A 25,687-nucleotide genomic window follows, 5' to 3' on the forward strand; every position below is an offset into this window, starting at 1 on the left:
GGATAGGTGGAATATTGTCTGCCATCCCGAGCAATGTTTCTTAGGAATAGCCCCAATGGGGAAGACAGATCTCAGCCGCCTTTTCCCGCTGTTTACTTCTACCCCCTACCGCCTACTTCCGGGGGCTTTATTTTTACGCACCCTACCCCTGTTACGTCCTGCTAATCATCGCTCGGTTTTCGTTGCCAAAGATGGCGGACTTGTCTCTCTTGGTGACTGAGTCTTGGATCAGCTTGTACTAATACAACAGATTTTACTGAATAGCAGGTAAATCAGTAATACTTTATTGTCTACACTTATCATTTTGTCATTTACAAAGTGTACTTACGTGCAAACGGATAATTTGAGTGCTTCCATTAAGCTTAGATGATAAGAGTTGCACTCTGCACGATCGTGAGTCGTGACGACTGCAACTTTATTTACTCAATCTGCTTGTTAACAACGGGACAATACAAGATTGTTTAGTTCTGTTCTGTCTTTTTGCAGTTTTGTTTTCTTACAGGGCACTATGCTTACTATGGAAAACGGTATTACAGGAATCATAATTTCGTTTGAGTCTGTACTTTATTCAGCTTTGTTGACGATTATCGATGCGCGAACTTACATCGAGAAAGAGCTAAAGGCTACCAATAATTTCGCTTGAAAACTAAGCGTTATCACAGATAAATTTGTTTGTGGCTCATTTTCATATGTTGTACACAATTATATGATTGCTGCTGATGTTTTTAATCGAAATAAGACCGTCAAATTTTTTGCCTTTTGGACTGTGGAGCAGCCATAGTTGGTCCGAAACGATATATAGGTTTTCCAATTTCTGATCTCTTTTTTCGCAGGGCTTTTACCTAAAGAATACGGTTTATGCTGTTAGTACTATTACTGACTAGCATGTAAGTTATTATATTTCGTGTGCTACGTATTTATTAGACTGTGTAAAGAATCAACTGATAATTACGGATTATGAAGCGATTCAATGTTACTTCCGGCTTTTTATATTGCAAGTTCCCGCATTCACAGAAGGTTCCTTCTTCTTTTGACACTGTAAAAGCTCATCGTCAAATGTGTTCTCGAAAAATCCTCTAAATCTAGATAAATTACTGCTATAGAAAAACAAACCTTCTGCATGAATGAGCTCCCTGCTCAGTAGGTTTTATTTAACTGGAACAAAAGGTTGATGACATCATTATTGATTTTTAAATTGCACTTTTCTGGTCGTGGCCCGTGAGGAGGTTCCAAGCTTTGGGCAGCAATTCTGGGCAGTTTATGATACTTCCATGCCAAATAAGCTCAATTTTGTTCACATACGTATCTTATGAGATGTTTTGGTGTGTAGTATTGCTGTATATTTTTAAGAGTTGTGCCATATTTTGGTGAGCCTGTGGGGCAAGCCAAATTACAAACAACTAGGAAAATTATATAGGGGATATTATACAGTGGCGAGAAGATATGAATTTCATGTTCGTGTGACAAGAACAATATCTCACCGGTGAGTGCGGTGAATGAGTGAGATATTGTTCTTGACACAAGAACATAAAATTCATTCATATCTTTGAGCTAATGTGAAATGTTCTTTTTATTGTATAGACATACTGATGACGGTGATTTTGACAATTTTCCAAAAATTTCCAACCACTTTCCGAAGTTTTCTGAAAATTCTCAAAACTTGTCTGAAGGTCACACGAATGTTGCTAAACATTTTTAGAAAATTTCTGAAGATTACCTAGGATTTCCGAAGGTTACGAACGATTGCCGAAGACTTTCGAGGAGAAACCGAAGATGTTTTGATCATACACCAACAAATTTAAGTACGATTTACGAGACAAACTTGATATCAGTGAAATCATCGATATCTTCACTAGTGAGGATATGGAAAATACACCATGTGAGTCCCGCATGTGGTTTTCTACTATACAAATAACTGTACAATGTCGCTGTTTATATGTACTCTTATTTGGATGGTATTCACTGCAGTTGGATAATAAAGTGTAATATTTTGTATGTTTATGAGTGATGGCCAAGTTTCAACAGACATCCTACAATTTAGTCTTCAGGCCTGCGTTGTTTGAAAGGTGGATAATGCTATCCACAGGATAAATCACTATCCAGTGGATAGCGTGGTTTGTTTTGTCAACACTTATCCGCTGGGTAACGATTTAACTGGTGGATAGCGTTATCCAGCCTTTGAACAACTGGGGCCAGGTTTCCAGTTTGTATTGGTTGGCAGCTCTGTTAACATGTATTTTTCAACCTTTCTTTAAAAAAGTGATTGAGCCCTATCATTATTTTAAGGACATTTTCCTGTCTTCTTTATCTTAGACATATTACTGGGTTGCAACAACTTTCTCAACCAAGTGTAATATTATTATTTGAGCTTTAAACGCAGTCAAGAGCCATGGAAATTGGCACACAAGATGCTGAAGATGAGATGAGAAGTCTGACACAAACTCTTCCACCAGAAACAGCGCAACATGTATTGCAGTTGAAAGTGGCAATGAAGAATGCCTCTGTAGATGAATATAATGCTGTACTGAAGATGTTTTCAAATAAACCAAAGGAAGTACCAGCTTCTGAGGAAAAATCATCAGTCCAACCTGAAGGCAGTGCAACCTTGGGCAATACAAATGTTGATGGTCACAATGGCCATGGAAGCCATGAGCTATTATTAGAAGTATCTGATAATGATGAAGAAGCTGGCGATTGTGAAGAGAACAGTGCTGATAAAGATCTCAGTGTTGATACAACGGGAAAAGAAGATAGGAAAAGTGGCTATGATGCAGATGAAACACCATTAGATCCAGCTTGTGCAACAGATCATACAAGTGTTGATCCTTTTGATTCTGTTGAGAAAAGTGTCCTCACTCCCAATGAAGATCAGAAGTTGCAGGAATTGTCTAATAAAGCTAAAGAGGTGGAAGATGATCTGAGTACCACAAATGAAAATTCTGCAGATTTCTTGCAAGAGAGTGCTAGCTCAAGTGAAGATGAAAAAATACCTGAGCTGTTGTCAAAGAAAGCTGATGATGTTTCTTCTGGTGTTGAATTTATAGATGATGAGGGATCTGTGGAAAGACTCTCTGATAAGGCTGAGATCAATGGAACATCATTTGTGGAGGAAACACGTTACCTTCAACAGGCCCCTCTTTCAAACTCTCAGCCACAGTCACTGGAAACAGAAATTATAGAGAAGAATGACCCAAAAATAGATGAAGGTGAATCATCGTCATCAGATGATGATCAAGCAGTATCATCATCATCACATTCTGTGGTGACGTCAAGTGACAGTGACTTGTCAGAAGCAGCTGTACCAAATGATTCTTTTCAGGCTATCCAGTCAGATGGAATAAATGATGATATACAAAATAAAGAAGTGGCTCCTGGTACCTTTTCAATAACTGGTTCCAAGGATGATGGCATTGCAGTCATTGAAGATGGAGTGTCACAAGTAGAAGCCAGAAATGAACCAGAAAGCGTAACTGTTCCAGTCTTAGAGAGGACATTGTCAATATCATCGGCAAGCACTCAAACCTCATGTGAAAACCTCCACTTAGCAAAGGATCAAAGCTTTAATACCTTTGGAAAGTTTGAGTATGGAAATCTAGACAGTATTCTGAGTGGAAATGAAAAAGTATCATCAAAGCTTCCTTTTTACTACCAGCCTCAGATCGTCATGCATGGGGAGAAACCCATCTTAGTCCTTCAACCTGTTCCATCAACAACTCCTTCATCAGACAATAATGACTGTGTTGCAGGAGTAGAGAATGGTGCAGTAAAGGCTTCAGTACCAATCATTTTACCTTTAGCCTCACCTGTTATCGATAAAGCAACAAAAGATGCTATTTTTCAGCAAATAAATGGGACAGCTGCATCTTCATTTGAGGAGGAGGAAGAGTGTTCCACTAGAAATTCTTCTAGTGAGAGTTTCTCCAGTGGTGTTTCACCATCAGTCATGGCGCCCGTGTCACAACAAAATGGCACAGATGGTGATATGCAGTTAAATGCCACAGGGCATGATAAGCCTGTTTACCAGAGCATTCCAGTGGCAGAAAAATGCGTTGAGACAAGTGAGAGTGAAGAAACGGAGAACTTACCAGAGTGGGTACCGGCATCTGAACTTGATAAGGCATTCTCTGCAGCTGCAAAAGAAACTTTGGAATCCACCAAAGAACAAACCCCAGTTACACTTACATTTCCAATTGTTAGCTTGCCAAGTACAAATCCTTTTGCAAAAGACTTGGCAGCTCAGGAATATGGATGCAGTGATGTCAAAGAAGATAGTTTGTTAAACTTTGGCCCTGAACAAATGCAACAATATTCTTTATTTGGACCTCCCAGTTCACCAAGCTTGTCACAGGGTGCAAGACCCAAAACATACCAAGATCCAGGTCATGTTGGCAGTGCAACAAACCCATTTGCTCCTGATTTAACTCCTAAGAAGCAAGGAAGAAGGCGAGAACAAAAGCCAGCAGATGCCACTGAGGTAGTCATTTCAGCAGAAGTGCATCCATCTTTGGGGCAGCCTACAGAAATTCACGGTACACAGCCCAAGTCTCAGAGACACAGAATGTCTAGTGAGTCCATGGTTACACTTATTGAAACTTCCTGTGCTGACACATCCCTTAGCTCTTTTGAATCATTGGGTGTAGATGAACCACAGAAAATAACCCAAGTAGAAATGCCTCAGCCTCAGCCTCAGCCTCAACAGGAAAGTAAGAAGACCAGCCAAGCCACAGGGAAACCAAAACTGCGTGTGGTAAGTTCAATCTGAAGCTAACAAATTATGTGTCTCTTTTGTTTATTAAGCTAGTTCTTGATTTTGTACAGGCCAAGCAGAGTTTGGTGTACACTGTACCAGTCAACTTTGGGCTTACCTTCCTGACATAGCCCTCGTCCTTGGCTTAATAACACGTACATGTAATTACTGAAATGCTACCTGTGAAAGTTTTGTTTTATGCCAGTTTCCCCTAGTTTAATGTTTGTTTCTTCATCTCTCAGCTGTTTCTTTGTTGTTTAGGAAAAATAACATCTTGACCACTTGAAAGAATATATTTTTCATTCACCCTAATGCAAAGATTTGTTTCTCACCTCTTGCTTTGTAGTAACTTTTTAATTGTTGCTACTCGTGCATGTAATTACTTAACACCATGGAAATTAGCCGTTTCTTTATGTCATGTACCAAACATGAGAGACCAGGTTTTACCACATTACTAAACACCAAGAAGAAAGTTGAATATAATTATGACATGCAGTGGTGTATTTTTGATGAACTTTGGGCAGTTTGGAAATGTGGTAAAACAGTGTTGCAACAGTTTTATGTATCTTTTTGAGGAAGGTGCGTACTAAATACAAAGGTATTTTTGTAAGATTATGACCATGGGGAAAAAGTACATCTTTTATTTAGCAAGGGCTATTAAAATTCAAAATGAAAACTGGAGATAATAAAATTAGTGTCCCTAACAGCGCTCCTCTGGTTTATTCAAAAACAGTCTAATAGCTTTTCCATACAACGAGAAACTAATTATGTGTTGAATAGCCTTGCCACTTCCATTTCATAACATAAAATGTACGAATAACCAGGCATTTTTAAAAGTTAAATGAGTTGTTTTCAATTCATCTTTTTTGAAACTTCTGCAGTGCCTGTTACATTTGTTGCTGTCACCTCCCCAGTGAGCCAAACATTTGTGTCTCTCACCCTCGATTAGCGCATGCACTACGCCAGCTGCAGATACATGTTTACATTTTTACATTTTTTACATGTTTACATTTTTATATATTATTTTTAATTTTTAGCTCGCTACCTTAGCCTAATGTACATAATAATGGTAAATAATTAGTTTTAAATTTATCACACTATTCATAGCATATCGTTTAATTTATATTACTCATATGGTTTGTTAGGCGCATTTGATCATATTCACATGTTAATTTGCGCCTTAGAAATATTAAATATTATTATTATTATTATTATTATTATTATTATTATTATTATTACAGTTAGACTTCAGTATAGTTTTGTATGCTGCTATTCTGGTGTTCTCGTTTTTGTACAGATTTGGTTACAATAGTAAAATTTTGCTTTCATTTTAGTTGCACACCTGGTAGGGTAGTTGATTATGTCAATGTCAACTGTAGTGCACGCATATGGTGTAAACCATACCTTGTGTGATGCGCAGAGCATATGCACACCAGCAAAAGTAGGCACCATCCTTAATCAAATCTTAAAGTAAGGAGAAAAGAGAACAGTAAAATTGTAAGAATCTTAAAGTGCCGCTGAAACGAAATTTTCGTACGCTCTTTTATTGGCCCAATCTATAGTTTCAAATGTGCTTAAAATAATGGTGAACTTTATTTCTGTCAAATCCTACTGGAAAGTGCTTTTTTTTACCTGCCCAAATCAACATTTTGGAGCAAAACTGTGTCCGGGTTCTGGAACCGAGTGTAAGGACCTTCTGATGTCACTGGTTGTATCCACGCAGGAAGCACTATAAATTCTGTCTTGTTTTCACTTGATTGAGTCAAGTTTATTCTTCATATTATCGATACCTACTAGTTTTCTACCTTGTAATTTTTGTCCAGCCTTGACAGGAAATACACGTCATAAATGTTGGAGGGTGCCAAAGAGTGTAGATTCACCAAAATGAATGCTACAGATTAGAACAGCTAAGTATATTTTTCGAACATCTTGAGTACTCGATTGGAGACTTTGAAGAAGAGTGTGGCAACTTTTATATCACTTCCTGAAGCCTAAACATGACATATAACATCGTCTGTTTTCAGCTTGGTTCTGAAATTTGGATTCTCACATATATCTTTTGTTGAATATATCCTCGGCAACTCTACAGCATTAAAAGCGGTAAGCGCATCAGCCATCCGCACGATCACAAAGTTATTCACAGTCCACAAGCTTTGAGTTGAGTTCTTCTTTGCACACAGAGGGCATCATTTTATGATACTAACAAGTGATAGTTGTTTTGGTAGACAAAGAGTATCTTTGAAAACTGTGATCCACAGCAGGGTTTGCTTTATCGCCGCATACATATCAGTCTAAACAAAGCGGGAATTTCGCTTCTCTTTTACACATATCTCCCAATTGCAATATTTTAAGGCCGATGGATTACTCTGAGTTCTTTAGTGCATACTTATGTCTATGATCTTTATTTAATAGAATCCAAGTTCAAAGCAATTCATTAAAACATCACTAGTTAACACTCCTTTGGAAGGTTTATTAAACAGAATTTGAACTAATTTGCATATATGACCTTTCGCCGCCGACATTATCACACTCTCTCTCATTTCCTGAAAACATACCTGTAGGGTCATGGCAGCTTAGTTTACTTTCATAGTTTTAAATTCGCTCCCTCCATATAAAAGAAGAGGGTTTCTTAAATTGTGCTGTTGTGATAACTTGTACGATGTGGCAGATACAAACTAAATACATCAACACATTAATAAAGCTTTTACCTTACTTACTTACAAGTGGACTAAACGTCACTGTAGCACAATCTCGTCCGCAGTGAAACTCACCAAGCGTCCGGTTTCCTCGAAGCAAAACGACTCGAAAACTCAAAGCATTGTTGCTGCGATTTGTGCAGCAGCACTCCAGATAATATTTTCAAAAGCCACTTTGTCTTGTTTTCATGTCTTTTTTACTTTACGAGTGTAGATATTGTTTAACTGAGTGCTGGCCATTTGACAAAGAGTCCTGATCATTTTTGCGATTTAAGAACTTGCACTGGTTTGCTTGCCTTCATAAAAATAATATCCTGGAAGTATCCAATAAAATAGACTGAAAAGCCCCAGGATCGACTCTCCACGTCTTCATGTCTAAGGCTACTGTTATTATCTGCTTAACACTCTGAGATGTCCTTAAGATGTTTTTAGGGGGGCTTTGAAAAGTATTCTCTTCTCCCATAATCACTCTAAATTTTCAGCGCGGCATGAGAGTAATACAACCAGTGACGTCACTAGGCTGTTTTGGCCGCGCCAAGATGGCCGCCAATTTTGGGCTTAACGAGCCAACTTCAAATGGCTGAAAAAGCAGTTTTCACTTACTGTATGCAAAAAAAAAAAAGTATGCAGTGTTTCCAAGTAAGGTTGAAACTTTATTATTAAGCAAAAATCTCACATACGAAAATTTTGTTTCAGTAGCACTTTCGTGGTAACTAAGTTGAGATATCCAAATGCTTCCTGGACTGATACCCAAGTTCTATGACATGGTCTATGAACACAGCTACCTCTCATTGCCCCCAGCCAGTTTGGCATTTTTTGCTAGAGACCGTCTCCCATTTACAGAAGAGCCTATACTGATGATGTCAACTACTAGATAGTAAAATGTCTTTAAACTTTGAGCTTAACTGTCTGTGCCAAACTGGCCAGGAGTGGTGAGAGGTGACTGTATTTGCTGGCTAGAGTTAGGCACTTGGCTGTACCCTCATTTCACCTCTCCCCTCACAGGAGATTAAGGTGGCTCCCTAGAGTATTTACGAACACCCTTCCTATAGAGCACAAGTTAGAAAAGGAAAGATAGTAATTTCTCTTGAAGTTTTCCCTGGAGAGATTTACCAGTATGGGTACTGTTAATATAAGGCTTATTTTTTGATTGTCAATTTTTGAACCAAAGCCATTATCATGGCAACATCTCATCTAATGACAGGCAGATATGTTCCTCATTTTGGCCTGAACTCCTTAATATTTTTACTTTCCTTAAAAGTCAAGGTTGTTGAGATGGTTTTTCTAATATTCTGTAATTTGTCATTCTTCTAAATATATTAGATTAACTCTGACAGATTTAATAACAAAAATAGGGTATTTTATAGGAATTGTATGTGGTTGCAACTGAGCCAAATTTTAAAAAAATTCACCAAAGGAAACGCGAGAAAATTCACTGTCAGTTTTGCTTTTTGTGCTCATCTTGAAGTCATAAAAATAAAAAAACACTGATGTTTTCCTTTGAGTGTTCGCAGATTACTTGAACTTTCATCCTATGTGTGCGTGCAATCATAAAACTATAGGGAGCCGCCTTAAATGGGTACCAGTAGACAGTAAACCTGTGCAAACTGCAAAAGTTGACTGTAATCATGAATCTGTGATGCCATTACTCACTCATCCTCGTCACTTCTGTGAGTGGAGCATAAGGTTACAGCTTTGAATATCCCATACACTTGTTTAATAATTATGCTATAGATGGAAATTAGGACAAAAAAGTGTATGGATTTTTGGTTGACACACAAACCTTGAAAGAATTGGTAATTGACAAATATTTTATTACGATATATTTTTTTCAGCCTGGCAAAGTAGCTCCTATCTGGATGCCTGATTTTGGGTGCTACAACTGTACTGCCTGCAATATAAAATTTACACTTTTCATCAGAAAACATCACTGTAGAGGTTGTGGGAAGGTGAGCTGACTTTAATTCAATGGTTATTTGAATGCCAGTGACTGTGAAGATAATCCACCTATGCTATGTAGCCATAATTTCATAATATGAACTGAAATGTTAACACAAAATCCGATAGAAAATCAAGCAGTTTGAGGTTTTACATGTAGTGGTCAAAAATCTGGTACCAGAATAATTTAAGTATTTTACAGTCATTTTAAAAATTTACGTTTTCCTAAATAATACATAAATAATTGCCTGAAATAACACCAAAAACAATTCCCATGGGAACGAGAGAAAATAAATTTCAAAGTTCAGAGAACTTGTGCAAACACAGGCAAAATTTCATCATCAGTTTCATTTCGCCAGTACTTTGAAGTGTTTCATAAGAAGTTCAACCTTCGCCTTTGACATTTGGTGTTGTTAGAAATGATTTTTTTTAGCAAATTTTTAAAACAGTGGTACAGAAGTTTGCAGAAGGTTTTTGTCCACTTCTTACTTGAACTTCTGGTGGATTCTGTCTTAAGCTCTTTGTACTGCATGAGGCATAATATGTGATGAAATGTTAACGGTTTTTCACTGCATGTTTAACAGATATTTTGTAATAGCTGCTGTTCCCAGCTGGCTAGATTTCCTTACATGGATTTCAAGATTGGTAGAGTTTGTTCTTCATGTGCACAAGCTATTAGAGAAGGTAATTTATTACTTATTTTCTTGTTTGATGAACTTCTAGTTTATTTTAAGATCCTAATTCTATGTAAGAAACACAGTAATTCATTTTATTGCTGAACTCATTTTGCAAGAGCATATTCAACAGATCTTATATATGAACTCCAGAGCAAAATGTGAAGACATGAAAGATCATTGTACATAACTTAAGCAGCATTACTGGTAGGCCTGATTGAGGTCTTGGAATCTGTTCAATCCTGGATTTTTTTTCAGGCTTTATTTTCACAGTTGCTTAAGTTGGACTTAAATACTGTGATATGTCTATAATAATTATGCAGGTGTCTGTATTAAGAGGGTGTCTGAAGTACAGGTACCACAGACTGTGAGCAAGTGCCCCCCCATCCCCCCCACCCCAGGCATACATTTCTTTGATATAAAGTCTGGGGTCCCATATTTTTATGAGTTGGTAACAGATTCTTATGAAACTTTTCATATTTACTAAATTTTGGCATGTTAAATTGAGCAGTGAGGCTTCTTTTGTGGTGTTTGAATGAAAATTTCAGAAAAGCATGGCATGAGTAAAAAGTTCCATTGGTTTGCTAAATTTCTTCTTTTTTTAGTTACTCGTTTAATGAAAAAAGAAGATCCATCAAAACCAAGTCCTGGGCAGCAATCAACAATAGAAAATCAAGGAGCTGCAGCATCTCCTGGGCTGCCTGCTCAGAAATTGTCTGCACTACAAACTAGACCACTACCTCAAGGTGTTGTGGTGACTAATGGTCAGGCACAGAGAAAAGCAACCACGCCTCCATCTGCACAGATTCAAAGATCGGCAACTCAGTCTGCTGCTGTGGTGTCATTACACCAGGGACTGCCAAGAGGTGTTTCAAACCAACCTGTCCAGTACCGACCACTAACACTGCCACCAATGTCCACTGCAGGGATGCGAAACACAGCAACAGCATTGCCTTTTTCGAACCCATCTGCTGCTGTTTTACCATTAAATCAGGGACTGCAGCCTGTTCAGTACCAGCCCCTGACTTGGCCACCAATGTCAACTGCAAAGGTTCAAAAATCAGCGACGCCAGTTCCTGCTCTTGTGCCATCAAATCAGTTACAACAGCCATCTCAGGGACTTGTTACACCAGCACAACCAGCTAATCAGTACATGTGGGTGCCCGCTTCTGCCATTCAGCAAAGCATGCCTGTCGTTTATGCCAACCCTGTTGCACCTAGTTTGCAGGGGGGACCAATGTTTGTCAGTTATCCCCAAGCAGGTCAGTTCATTCCGCAGCAGGCTCCAGTTGTGCTGATGACCAGTCAACCATCATCTACTTCATGCTTGCCTCGGACGACTACCGTTATGCAGGCTACAATTGCAACGACAAGTGAAAGAGCAAAGGGAGTAACCCCAGTTTCAAACAGGTCCTCAGGTGGGACAGTGACAACGTTCAGTGTTTTGCCACAGCATGTTGGACAGTCAGCTGTCCAGTCAGCTCAAAGGAATAATGTTGGAAGTGTACGACAGCCAACAACAACTGTTAATGAAGCTTCTGTTGGCAGTGCCATGCCATCAGTTAGCAAACAGCCAGTGGTACCCTCCTTTCCCCAATCTAGTCATCAGACTACTTCATTAACCAGTCAGCTGCCTTCGACTACCCTTCCAATAACTTCTGCGCCTCATCAGCCTCCAACTCCCTGTGCAACTACTGCATCACCATCCCAGAGATTGCCTGATGCTGTGGTAAGGAAATTCAATGAAGACAGTCAATCCCATGAAAGTGTTAATGGAAGCTCGCATTCCAGGGAATCAGATGGTAGTTTCCTTGTTGCTGATGAAACAGACCCAAGCTCAAAAGATTTCCATCTACCATTAAGAAGAGCAGGAAGGACCATCACTTGGCATTACAGGACCCAAGGGAAGAGTAAACTACAAGAGATGAGGAAGTCTTTGGCGAAGGATTTAAGAGGTAAGTGTTATTACATCCCAGGAGAGCTAGAAAGCTGATATTATAACAATAAATTATCCTAAGATGTACTCTATAGAGTATGTTGATACAGGTAGGGAGAATTAAATTCTTTGGGCCTGATAGAGTCCAAATAATGGACTTAGGTGTAAGCCAGTTGGACTAAAAAATGTACACCCCAACCACATTATGCTACTAGATCAACTGGTCCAGCTTTCACTTGAAGTGCAAACTGAGACCTCCCACTATAAAATAGACCATCCTGTCTTTGACATGATCTTAGAGCTTTTTCAGTGATATGGGTAAAGAACCTTTAGTATAGACTTGTAAAGAAGAATGACCGTTTAAGACAATCAGATATTTTAAGCTTGATGACAACTTTTTAAGAGGTAAATTCAAAAATTAGTTGGCTTGCACATTTAATTGACTCTTCTAAAGTCAGGTTCCTTTTAAGCTTTGTTTTCACTAGCAATTTTAACATAGCTTGCTTTTTAGTGAGGACAGCATTGAAGAAGAATGAGTGTGTTGATTACTCTATGGCTGTGCTTACGGGACACTGTGTTTACACTTTCAATGCATATGCTTATCTTTCTATTTAAAAAAATGACATAAAGCATTTCTTCAGTTGTTATTGATGCCATTGTTATTTTTGCTGCAGATTTGCCAAATGGAATAACAGTTCAGGCCTCTCAAGACCTCTTGGTTCACATCAAGAAAATGAAATGTATGTATCCATTTTTTAGTGTGCAGGATTGTAAGAGAGCAGTAACTTGCTGGGTTGCTGACCAACCCCAGTCAGCTCCTTAAACTGAGTGAACAGTACTTAGTCTAGTGTCATTATTTTATAACCATTGTTAGCAGAATGTTGCTTGAACGCTAATGCAAATGCTACAATCTGATTGGCTGGGATATTTCACACTTTGAGCCATTGGTTTGCAAGTGCTGAAGTTCATCTCAACTTTATTTTCTCCATTTTCCATAGTTTCAGAGGAATGTTTAGAAACATCACTGGATAATTAAGTTTCTGTAAGGCTGAAAGACGGATGTTTAACTGTTACAGGACTTTGCTTTTTTAAAGAAAAACCCTTGAAATTGTTGAAAAAAACAGATGAATGAACCTGCACAACTGCAGTTTTCAAAATTTAATGGCAATTCAGTCCATGCGATGTTGCTCAAGCGTAGCATTTAATTCCCATTCAAGTTGATAGTTTAAGAGGCCTGTCAATGGATACTGATTTTAGATTCCTTCTTTTTTCCCACTGAGGATCATTAGTCAACCTAAGTGATTTTTAGCAGACTTTTCCTTTCATTTGCATTCAGTGAAAGAAGGAGAGAGGGACATTGCTGTGTGGTGCTATCAGAGTGACGGACTGAACAAGTTCAATCATTTAGAGGTTGTGGTTATGCTGGAAATGAGGAAAAAGGAAAATGTCTTTCCTGAGGAAGTGCTACGAGTTTACAGAGGCATATTACATCTTGCAAAATTGGGTAGGTACCCAACACAAAACTCCTTTTAATTACATTGTTTTCAGGTACATTACTTGACCCCACTGCAATTGTCTTTCAAATTACAGTTTGTTTGAATCATAAAGTACTATATTTGGATAAGCTACAGACCATGCATTTCTTTAACCACTTGATGTACTGTATGGAAAGATACTTAACAATGATTTCTTCTTGAATTCCATTAAGTTAAATCTTCTTTTGGTTGGACTGCCTGAGCGTCCAACCATCAATTTATTGTATTTATTTATCTATGTTTTTGAGAGGAAAATAATTTACGTTCGTTTGAGCGTAGCGAATTAGAACGTAAATTCATTTTCTGTACTGTAATATTATTTTATCAGCGTCCATGGCCGACTTTTTGTTGAACTTATCAACCATTGAAATAGACACCTTCCGGGCTCACTGAAAAAATTTAAATAAGAATAGGGGTAAATGTGGCTAAATCGTTGCCAATTGACCCAATAATAACAATGTTCACTTTATCTGTCTGTTATTCCTACTGTTATGTAGGCTGTTGTTTTGTTGTTGAATGTGAAGGTAGTTTCTTTTCATCTTTGTGGCAGAAAATCGTTTTGAACATGGTAATTATTTATCAAGCAACAGTCAGTTTCTGGATGGCAGTGATGATGCTGGCTTCATTTTTGTGTCCAGTGAATTAAAGGTAAAAATTTAAATACCGGTATCTAGCAATTGCTGTGAGTGCATTTCATCGCCGAATTTACAGCTGAAACTTGACACTAAAAACAAAGGAAACAAGATAATGATGAAAAACAAACAGCCGGTCGACACGTGTGGTGTGCAAATGCTGCTCCTGACTTGCTGACCTAAACTCTGTAACAGGGTGAAAAAAAAACCACTAACACTGCACATGCCTATATCCATGAAGCCCATGTAGGGGAGTACCTCCTGGGAATTAAACACCCTGATTGTTTAAGAACATCTTTTTATTTTTGTCAGGTTATTCAATGTTTGCTTCTCTGTGCTTTTGCAGTCTAAACCACGGGGATTAAAAGAAATGAAGGCACCTTTCTTGTATGGCATTCTGGTGAAAAGATCTGAACTTTCTGCCGCCATGTTTACGCCAAGCAGACTTCTACTTCAATTGGGAAATAAAATGCAAAGTAAGTTGAAGAAGGTCTTGTGTTTTATGTCGTTTTTTTTAATTTTATCCCCTTCCGCTCACTTATTGGAAACTCTTTAATTTAATGGACGTTTGTTGAGTGTTAGAGATGTTGTTGATTAACAATAAACAGTCGGAATACTAATTGACATAGTCTGTGAATATGTTTGTGAAAGAGTCTTCATCGGCAAGTACACTTTTCCAGTAATTTTATTTTCATTTTACTACCCTTACATGATAATAACTCGACCCTCGGTGTAGGAAAAATAAGTTGGAATTAAGAGTCATTTCCAGAAATGGCTCACAATTTCTAGAAACAGCCAGAGGCAAAATTTCCGATGTTTCGTAATTGATTTTGGATACAGTGATTAACACTTTGCAAATGTTTGAAGTGCTCTAGCTAGTTCACATTGAAAAATGCTTTTTGACTGAAAAGCATTTTGCCATGACTTGATTTTCTGTGGCCAGCAAAATTTAACTTTGAAAATGCAATGTTGATCGTCTTCGTTTACATTAAGTGATGCTTCATTGAATGAATATTTCATGGACGTACTTGTATTTCAGCAGATTTGCAATACAGTTGGACTCCGCTATATATATTCAAAGTCTTGGGGAGAAAGAGAAATAATTCAAAACAGTAGAGGCCTGAAGAAACTGAGTCAGTATTCAACGTAACCTGCGATCAAGAGATTGGCATTTGTAAATTTAAATGTCTTGGTCAAGCACACAACGTTCAATCAATCAATCAATCAATAACTTTATTAATGTGTCAAATACATTCTAGCCGAGGATAAAAAACCCTCTACTAATGGGGGACACAAAATAAATAAAATAAATTATAAAATTTAGAAACCTAAATTTGATATTTACAATAAAAAGAGACTAAAATTTAACTTCATTATTTACAGTAATTCCAACAATTCTAAAATAATTCAATCGTAAGTAGATCGTGTGCTACATAAAACACAGTTCTCGCATTCATGTTCAATTTTCTGTGAAAGATTAGTTAACGTGATCTGTCTTTTAAAAGATCTTTCACAATGATCCTAGAGAGCGTTTGAATTGCAGTCCTGATAACGGATCTAAAGCTCTTCAGGGCAGTAAGACTTAAAGGAAAGGTCCCTTGTGTTGAGACTGTTTTCTCTTTCATCAGGTTTTCCGTTCCCGTTGTGGAACAATCGAGATCGAAGAGCTATCAATCTTGGTATCCAACAGGACGACAGGTTCTTCCACACATTGTTTGCCATGAACAAGTACCTGGTGTGTATGAAACCCTTTTTCACTGTTCTTTTATTCCTCTCAATTATTTTCAATTAACTTTGATACATTATGTTTTGGAACTACCCTTCTTCTTTACTTAACACTCTTTTTCCGGAGACGTGCTTTTAAACAGAAGTAAATATTAAACTCCCGTGTGTATTTATGCACTGTTGGCTTATTCAGTTTATGATTTAAAATACGCCTGGTGTAAACGCAGGTCTCCTGAATTCCTAGGGAGCCTTGAACATTTTAACATATTACACTCACTTGCTAACGCAGCGTAAATATAAGAGTTTGTATGGGAATGTAACCATCGTTCAAAACAGTTCGAAATATGGAAAAGAAATTCTATTAGAACGACTTACTTCGACTCTTCTGTGTTTACTTGCGTTCTGTGGCGTTCCGGTCGCCGTCTCAAAGCGATTTCAGCGAGTATTAGTTTCATCGTGTTCCTCAAGATATGAATGAATTCTGCCACCCTCAAAAAATATTGGCATCAAAATAAATCAGTCCCCAGAGCCGCTATAGTGAATTTCTCTGTGGTTAGTTTGATCCTGTTGCTCCCAAGAATCCCAATGTTCCGCAAGACAGAAGTATATCTCTAGTGACATGGATTTTATTTCGTAAAATACCCAGAAGCAAACACGAATATATGGAAACACTGCTCGGCATCTCTAATTTGAATGGTCACAGTGTAGGGTTTTAATTGTCCGTAAACCCTGACGTTAGAAATTATTAGTTGTTGTACAAGGCACAAGAAACTGTAGCTCATGAAAGTTCTGAGCAATTTTGCCAGCTTTTACGGCTTTTCATCTACTGAATGTCACTAAAAATTAATGCCAAATTAATTGACTCTGAGAGTCAAAGGACTGTATATTATGACCACACTACTATTCCCTTGCTGATTGGTTGAAAGAGGTTCCTATAGTCTAATTGAAGGACGCACTGTCTCAATGCTTTACCGATTTTGTTTAAAGATGGTTTATTAAAACTAATCACAAGCGCCAATTCACGTGGATATTTTGTTTCTTGATTGAAATTTGGCTTTGTTAATTTTCTTAACTTCCGTCTTTGTTTTTGTCGCAGAAAAACGGTGTACCCGAGGCCATGGTTCCTGGGCTTTATGTGGTGAAAGAAGACAATAAAATTATTCTTCAGGTTCCCAGCAGTGGTCAGAGTGCGGTATGTGGTCATATTTGATCGACATCTAAAATCTCCTTGTTAAATAAGTACATTGTGAAGCAGGCAGGTGACGAGAATTAGAAAATGCAATCGTCTAGTAAAGATGTCTTGATTGCAGATGTTAATACGAATGGGTGGAGACTTTGCGAAGAATTAGTGTAAAACTTGGCTACGTGACCTTGGTTACATGAAATATAAACACGCAAAAACTTTGGCTGCGTTCATTTACCTCAGCGAATTTCTGCCATTGCTAAACAGTGTTTGGCTTTAGCAATAAGTCGTGAATGGAGTGTGTTTACGAGGCGCGGTGGCCTCATGGTTAGTGCGCTCGTCTCTGGATCGAGCTGTCTGGGTTCGAGCCCTGGCCTGGGACATTGTGTTGTGTTCTTGGGCAAGACACTTCACTCTCACAGTGACTCTTTCCATCCAGGTGTATAAATGGGTACCGGCGAATTTAATGGTGGGGGGTAATCCTGCCATAAACTAGCAACCCATCCAGGGTGGAGTAGAAATACTCCTATTCGCCTCATGCTATAGAAACCGGGATAAGCTCCAGCCTGATGAGCCACTTGGCTCGTATGCAGACTTTACCTTTTACCCTTGATGGAGTGAAAAACTGGCTATTTACACTTAAGCCACAAAAAAGTGGCGTGAAAAGCATCACAAAACTAATCAAACTGCAACTTGATGTTATCGACTAAAGGGAATGAACGCACTCCTTGTGGAGAACTACAAAGGGGTTCAACTCCACTGATGATTTATCCTTTCACATTGAAAACGGTCTTTGATCGACGATTTTTTTAAAAAAACAAGACTTTTAAGACCTCTTTTATCGCACTGCAAAATGACTCTGCTCCAGATGGGGAAAACTGGATCTTTTCAGAGGTTACGTGTCACCATTAAATTCAAGGATTTCGTATGCCTGCTATTTGATATCTCGAGAAGGGAAAAATTCTCGTCTACAGGCGTCTAAAGAGAAGTCATTGCCGAGAGATTTTGGTTCCTTGTACCCCAAACAATGCTGCATGTGCTTTCACACCCGCTTCTTATACATTTTTAGTTTCCCTTTTGCAAATAGTTTTTGAAGTCTCATTGTCTGTAAAAGAATCTTTGTCTTGTCCACTTAAAGGTTTATATGGTGGCCCATATACTGGCCTCCTAGAGACTACGATTTAATAATAGTGTTCTTTCCTAATGGTCTGTAGATTGTGGGTCTGTTGGATCGTCTGGTAAAGAAGGAAGATCAAACAGCTACTGTGCCGCTATTGGCTGACATACCTCCTTATGTGGATAACTGTAAGATTGTAGTCTGCAATGAACGTGGAGGAAATACTGTACAGACATTCGGAAATACAGCTAACAAGTCAGGTACATACAGCAAGTTATTAAGAGTTTTCTTCTCAACGGGGCGGACTCTCATGTTAAGTGGGCAGCAGGGCAGGGGTGCTTGTCGGAAATTTTGAGTAACGGGAATTTTGAAATTTTGAATTGCGGTTAACCTCAAAGGGGACTGATCTGGGCGTCGCCTAAGCGTGGATTGAACCATAAAAGATACATTTCTACACGGACACAACACTGAGACCTTTAGTCAAGCCAATAACGATCAAATACTTTAACCTGCTAAGAAATTTTATAAACCATCAGCACAGTGTGACGGGTAATCCTGCAAGATACCTTAAGTAACAAAATCATGTTGTTTCTGTCCTGAACGCCCTAAACGAGATCAAAATCTTAATTGTACAACGACCAGCATCCCCACCCCTTAACATGTAGTATGGGGGATCTCTTTAACTGTAGTCCGTTTAAACCAGCACTTTATAACCATCCCCATAAGCTGTTATATAAGCGCTCTGACACTGAGTTTTGTTGATCAGTTGTAGGTCTTAGTTTTCTGTTGCTTCATCTTGGAGTAGATGCCTCTTCGCCTCTCAGCTTTGGAGGAGAGCTTCTAGATGGTAAGCATGAAATTTAAATTAATTGAACCTCTGCTAGAGGACACCTTCCGTAGGTAGGTAGGTAGGTAGGTAGGTAGGTAGGTAGGTAGGTAGGTAGGTAGGTAGGTAGGTAGGTAGGTAGGTAGGTAGGTAGGTAGGTAGGTAAGACTTTATTTTACGAGGGTAACATTTGACAGTATTAAAACTGATAACCTAATGGCCCTCAAAAATTAAAATTTTAGAAAAAGAAAGAAATTTTATGCTGAATCATATATAAATCGATGCGCTCTAACCTACAAAAGGCTGAATGGCAATACCCCGGAATATATAAATGATTTACTTATCAGAAACTCTGACACTCACAATAGATCAACCCGTTTTTGTAATATAAACTTAATGTGCCCGCGATTTAAGAGAATTACTGAAGGGGGTCGAGCGTTTGCTGTGCGAGCCACAAAAGAATGGAACAAATTAAGTGTGGACATCAAACAGTCCGTAGACAGACATCAAATTGTGATCCTGTTGATTTTCTTACTAAAATGCTCTTGTTAGCAGAAACATACACCCTTGTTCAAGTCTTGTTGGCCATAATAACATCTCACGAGTTGATAGTAGAGAAAGAGAATCAAGACTGAAATACACGACAAATTAGAGCTGCATCTTGCGTTAATACAATAAGGGCCCACTGAACAGAAAACAATGATCAGTAACTATGTGCGTATATCTAATAAAGGTGAAGCTAATAGGAAACATTGGTTAATAGTGGAGTCGACCGCAATCCACCAGTACTCAGCAAACTTTATGCCAGCTGAGAAAAAAATATCTTCTGAAAACTTGAACCTACGCGACAGTTGTTTGCCATTTCCATTTCATCTGAAATGCACTCATAGCAAACATACGGTACATACTGTTTCAGTGAATCCTTCACTTTTGAAATTCGATGGTAATTTTGAGTCGATTATATGGTTTGGTTAAAAAAAGTCTTTGGAGCGTAGAAGAGAGAAGAAGCTGAAAAAGCTCTCAGGTTTATACAGAACTGGTATTTGTTAGGTATTTATTGCCTAGTCTCTCACGCCATGAAAACTTCACGTCCGATTTTTTTATATCAGATTTTAGGTTTAGACTTAACTCACTGTTTTACGTGCTTTAGGCTATCATTAGACTTTGTACGTCTACAATAGAAAATATTTACATTAAACGATTGTAATCAGTTTACGTATGAACATCTCCAATTGCCAGAGAAAAGAGAGCGAAAAATACTGAACTACTGACTGATAAGTTGTCGCACAATCCACCATCTCCAAGGACGCTGTTTGATATCTCTGGTTGAAGTTTTTAAAATTTCTTTCACCGGCAGATGGTGTGCTACTTTTCTTCTCTAAGAGACACACGCAAAAGCTCCGCGAAAGCTTGGCATCCAAAGCCAACTGTTATTTCTTCCTGGGCGATAAATTTAACATCGCACACTTCGAGCTGCGTTGGGTGCCAGACGTAAATTATCATGAATTACCAAAACCAGCGAAAGACGCCGATTTCCCAGAAACGACAGACAACCGGTTGTCTGAAACAACCACTGCCGATACAACAGCAAAAGAAACCGGGGGCGAGTCGTACCCAGGTACTGCGACCATTGACATTCGGTACTCGGGGTATGGGAACGAGGTTGAACTTCTGAAGAAAGTGTTCGACGACACTGGGAAGATTCTGAAAATCCTGGAAGGTAACATTCGGCAAGCGTGCACCGATCCACTCATGAAACACGCCAACAAGATGAGGCCTGGTGAGAACCAGGAGTTACAGCTTCGTGTTGTCCTGAGGTCGAGTTACAAGGTAAGAAAAATGTGGTGAGAAGTGCTCACATTTTCACAAACACAAACGCGCAAACGCAAACTTGAATGGCTTGTTCCCTCTATTAGACGTACCCGCAGGTAATCATGGTAGTTGTATTCATCAAAACAAATATCCAGTCCAAGGTGATGAATACAACTACCATGATTTTCTGAATACACGTCTTATAGAGGGAATTGGCCATTAAAAGTGCTTTACGACAGAGAAGCCTAAGCTCCCCCTGTCGCAAAAGCAATAAGGGGTTGTCTTTCAATATGTAGCTTTGTCCCCACCTTGTCGTCCTGCAAACATTTCCCCGCAACTTTTTTCATGTCTGATGCCAATCCTTGCCGGTAACCTGACCAGAAATGCTTGCGCTGCTGGCTACTACGCCGTCGCGCAAGCATAATGGGGACACTTAAGGTTTGGTTGACAAGCACCTGTTGACCCCCCACTTAATGTTGGAAACGTGGGACATTTTTCAACTAAAATCGTTTTCTCCTTTATAAATGAGGAGGAGGACGGAGACGTGTTAAGTGTGGCAAAGCTAAAAAAGCTAGTAAAGCTTGTTGAACTAGTGATGGATAGTGTTTATTGTTGGTGTGGACATTTCTTTCTTGCCTCACAGCCTGCATTTTTATTAGCAACACCAATTCTTAGCGGCAGCTGTTAGGGAAGGGATGGGGATGGAAGGCGTATTAAAGTCTGACACATCCTAGTAAGCTCTCCTTGCCTTCACCACCCACTCTAGCTACTCTAGACAAAATCGTGTTTAAATAAAAGATTGCTGTTGTTGCTATTGATCGCACGCTAGCACTGAAAAGGGTTCAAGTCCTTGAGAACCCTGAACCCTGAGAACCCTCTTTGCTATGTGTGTTCGCGCAAAGCGCTCTTTGAATGATTGTCTTTAGGTTAAGGAACCTGACTAAGGTCTTTGTTGTATGTTTTTGTTGGCTATTTTGGGGATTGACCCTGCACAAAACCTGGCGAAATACAAAAGGTGGTTATGTGGGCTCATACAACTAACCAATAGAAGCATTACAATGATGTAATTCAGGCATAGTCAGTGAGTATAACACAAAAGATGTGCAGGGTCCGGGACCTCCCAACATAAATCTCGGCCTGTTTTTTTGCTTCTTTGATGTTTACCGTGTTTCTTAACAATTTCCCTCTATGAACTATGTCTCAGCAAATGTTTTCTTATCCAAATGTAGAGATGGTCTGTTGGCCCCAGTGATCTTTCCACAGCTCTTATCCGGTCTCTTCAGATGGCTCTTCACACGGTCCAAGTTCCTGTGGTGTTCGAGGGGGAACTGGTGATGAGTTTTGATGTCAGTGTTGTTAAACAGTAGTGTGCCATGTCACAGAAACATGGTGACAATAATGCCTTATAACAAGAAAATGCAAAGCGATTAATTTAGAATTACAATATTTAGGTTAATGTTGGTTCACATACAGTGACCGGAAGTAGTCTATGTAGGAGATGTAATGAAATTTTTGTTCACTTGGAGGGTTACTTCCGGCTAGGAGGTTGTATAGTTTCTAAAGAAATTTGCGCAAAACCGGGCTAACTTCAAAAATGAAGTCCGTCAACGACGCAGAAATACCCCAAGGGTCATATATCAGTTTGAGTGGTCTCGCGAAGGTAACTTGAACAAATTGAGTAGAGGTTTAATATATCATTTATTGGGTATTCCAGGCCTCAACTTGAGATGTTTGACACTTATGTCTAGGTTTATAGAAAATAATCTGGGTACACCTTCCTTTACCAGTCCCTGTATGACGGGCTCTTCAGATACTTGCTTGTCTGTCTTAGAAATGTATCACCCCTTACCTTACTGTACTGGGAAGATGAATAACTGTAGTTTACACAGCAACTTTGTGGTTAGCCCCAGCATTTTTAACATACTCTTTACTTACAACAAAACAACAACAAAAACCTTTATTTCACCCCAGAGTTAGAAATGACAACGTTTTGCTAGAGTAAAAACAAGAATGATAGGGGTGCTGGCTACCCGAAATAACTTATGAGGTCAAAATGCCAGGCAGCCAGTCAAAAGAGAAGGTATTTTAGATGGTTAGGTCAGGGACACAAATAAACAAACAAGCAAACAAACAAACAAACAAACATAGACACATACACACAAAATAATCGAAATATACAAAGTTAAGCTAAGTTAAGCAACGTTATTTCGTACAAAACGTTTTACTAATTGCCATCCTTGGCTACCTGAAATTTCCCTATAAGCTAAAAAGATAAGGACACCAATAGTTATAAGATTATACAAATAGAAATAATGAAGTCAAAGTTTAAATCCCACACCAATCAAATCATATTTTACCGAGAAATAATTTTGTTTATACCAACTTACAAGTTGATTAAAATAGCGTTTCCGTGTAGCTTAAAGTAATAAGACGGTGCAGGAAAAAGACGCAACATTTTTTGAAAAAAGAAAAAGACAAAAAAAGTAACAAAGTAAACGGATGGTTTAAAAGTCAAGGACGGCAACTGTCTGTCAGGAAAAATATGAAGGTACCTAAAGCAGGAAAGGCGCGTTTGTTAGTCAGACGGTTGATGGTTTATGTTGGATGTGTTTTGGGTGTGTTCATGTATTTCTATTTTGAGACGGAAATAATAATGAACTCCCATGTGAAGGAAACTCTGCTGTCTTTGGGTACACAAAGGAATGTTTTGCTTTCCCCTGTTTAATTGCAAGCATTGCATTGTTGTGCAGAAAATGTTCGTGTGCGGGTTATTTTTTTAAAAGGTAACCCACTCTGTAGTAACTTGTAAAACACTGCTCAGTTCTGCGACCTATCTACCTATAAAAATTCTTGAGGTGTAACGTAGAGAGGTCATGCTCGCTGCTAAACGGTCTGAAACTTATGGCAAAGCAAAAATGTTACTCTTGCTTGCCGCCGCCATAGCGATCTCTGAGGGAGTGGATTTGGAGACAGAAATGTTATGTATCCGTAAATATATTTGATATGTTCATAAGTTATAGGATTCTACGCCCCGTCCACACTATGCCGGAGAGGAATTTGAAAACCGAACAGTCACCGGTCATTTTGGATTTGTATTTGCTGAAAACTTCGACAGGGAAATCACATGATTACCCTGGAGCCATCGTTTTCGAAAAGTTCCGCGCGTTTTGGAATGTTTTCCGCCCACGCGAAAACGAAAAGCTGGCGTTTTCAATTTTCTCCGGTTTGAAGGGCGTTTTCGAAAAGCTCCGTTTTGGTGACGGATTAGTGTGGACGGTAGGCCTAACCGGAGAAATAAAGCTGAATTTTCAAATTTCTCCAGCGTAGTGTGGACGGGGCTTTTGTCATGTTAGTTTTTAGAAAGGATGTTGATCTTGAGACACGATCTGTCAGTCTAATGTCACATTATTTTGTCAGTTTTCAGTTAACCCTTTGAATACCAAACTTTTGCCAAAAAATACCGTTTTTAACCGTTTAGTCAGGTTTTTTAACTGCCATGACGCTAAATAAGCCTAAGTTGTGCTAAAAAAGCTTTTTTTTTTGCTAAAAGGAGAGCTTTTTCGAGGATTAGGTACAAAATTGAGTAAAACTTCAATTACGGGCATGCGAATAAGCCAAAATTTGGACGTTTTTTTTTTTTGCCATTAACCGTTCTCAATTTCGTTTGTTGGCCCTTTCCTTTCTGTTTTTCTCTGCCCTTTTACACTGGCTACCTTTTTGATTGTATGTTCTTTCTGGCTGCAGTGAAAAGTTGGATGTTAATTACGGGCGAAGCCTAGAAATGGACCTCGATCAATCATAGGCGTTGTGGACCATTTTACCACCGTTTTTGCACCAAAACTGATAACCTTGTTTTTCGATTTGCGACGTCGGAATGTCGTCGATATCTAAACCTGACCATTGTGCGGAAAGGGCTAGCCTAGCACTACTATCAGCTTAGCAAGAATATCTGATGACATTTAAATTGATGACGTCACAAGTGGTACAAAGAGCACGACCATTAATTACGCACATATGCGTAGTTGGTATTCAAAGGGTTAAAACGTCGAGACCCGATTAATTCAATCTCTGGGACGAAAACCGCTGGCGCGGTCTATTCTAGAAAAGGGGAGTTCCAAAAGAAATGATACCCCCTTCCCGCCTCATCACTGGATTTGCTCCCCTTAGCTTGCTCGAGACTTCATTTGCGTCTCTCTTAAACTCAAATACTAAGAGGTGATATTATTGTGGAGATCCGAAAATAAACCTAAACGAAGCCTTTATGTGCTCTGCAAGAGGGGTTTCCTTGGCATTATTTTGGTGAAAGGGGTGGGGAGGGGGAGGGGAGGGGGTTGCTATTGGTTGAAACGACTCTAGAAACGACAAGGTAGAAGCTAAGAGTACTGTGCAATACGAAAAGTTCTCTGAACCGACTGGTCGAAAACGGACAAACACGTAAACAATACCTGCAACTGAGCATGGCCTATTCTTGAGGAGAGGTTGCAGGGGGTGTTATTTTCGGACGGCGACGGCAGACTCGGTCTCCCGCTTAACCTGTCATTTAATGATTTGTTTTGGTATTTACCTTAGCCGTTTCGTAACCTTTTAAAAAAGATATTTAGCCGTTTCAGTATAATTTAACTTAAGTGCAGGAGGTTTTTTAGGTTGGATAAAACTATACCACTTCTGTGTTAGACACAAACATTATAACATTGTTTTACGTTTGTAGTATTTAAATGTATTTAAATTTACTGTAACATAGATAATGAATAGCGAGAAGACAAATAGGTGCAGAATATTATTATGAATTTGTTAGACCTCTGTTGTCATGATTTTCACGTGTTAGATGCACCTCTATGAAAGAATAAACATTAGTTTACTTTTGTA

General features: G+C 38.8%; 1 protein-coding gene across 3 annotated transcripts; it reads left to right on the forward strand.

The window, feature by feature from the left end:
* Positions 1 to 145: 145 nt before the first annotated feature.
* Positions 146 to 25,687, forward strand: LOC110064180 (uncharacterized). Of its 3 annotated transcripts, XM_089275598.1 has the most exons (16): positions 147 to 267; positions 834 to 887; positions 2,314 to 4,747; positions 9,279 to 9,392; positions 9,966 to 10,065; positions 10,661 to 12,010; positions 12,666 to 12,731; positions 13,328 to 13,495; positions 14,077 to 14,174; positions 14,505 to 14,634; positions 15,787 to 15,893; positions 16,980 to 17,075; positions 18,281 to 18,443; positions 18,950 to 19,030; positions 20,367 to 20,839; positions 22,051 to 25,687. In XM_089275598.1, the coding sequence occupies exons 3-16, from the start codon at positions 2,390 to 2,392 to the stop codon at positions 22,186 to 22,188; spliced, it is 5,442 nt and encodes a 1,813-aa protein (XP_089131724.1). In that variant the 5' UTR covers positions 147 to 267; positions 834 to 887; positions 2,314 to 2,389; the 3' UTR covers positions 22,189 to 25,687. The 3 variants fall into 3 exon arrangements, with proteins under 3 accessions (XP_089131725.1, XP_089131724.1, XP_089131723.1); XM_089275597.1 differs by lacking the exon at positions 834 to 887; XM_089275599.1 differs by lacking the exons at positions 834 to 887; positions 20,367 to 20,839; positions 22,051 to 25,687 and adding an exon at positions 19,509 to 19,593 and having other exon boundaries at positions 146 to 267; positions 18,950 to 19,083.

This window comes from Orbicella faveolata, unplaced genomic scaffold, assembly GCF_042242905.1.
Source record: "Orbicella faveolata isolate gen_17 unplaced genomic scaffold, um_ofav_v1 contig_36, whole genome shotgun sequence".
Lineage (NCBI taxonomy): Eukaryota > Metazoa > Cnidaria > Anthozoa > Scleractinia > Merulinidae > Orbicella > Orbicella faveolata.

Coding starts and splice junctions, on each gene's coding strand:
- LOC110064180 (XM_089275598.1), top strand. CDS start 2,390: ATGGAAATTGGCACACAAGATGCTGAAGATGAGATGAGAAGTCTGACA. Junction 9,393..9,965: donor ACTGTAGAGGTTGTGGGAAG/GTGAGCTGACTT, acceptor CATGTTTAACAG/ATATTTTGTAATAGCTGCTG. Junction 14,175..14,504: donor TTGTGTCCAGTGAATTAAAG/GTAAAAATTTAA, acceptor GTGCTTTTGCAG/TCTAAACCACGGGGATTAAA.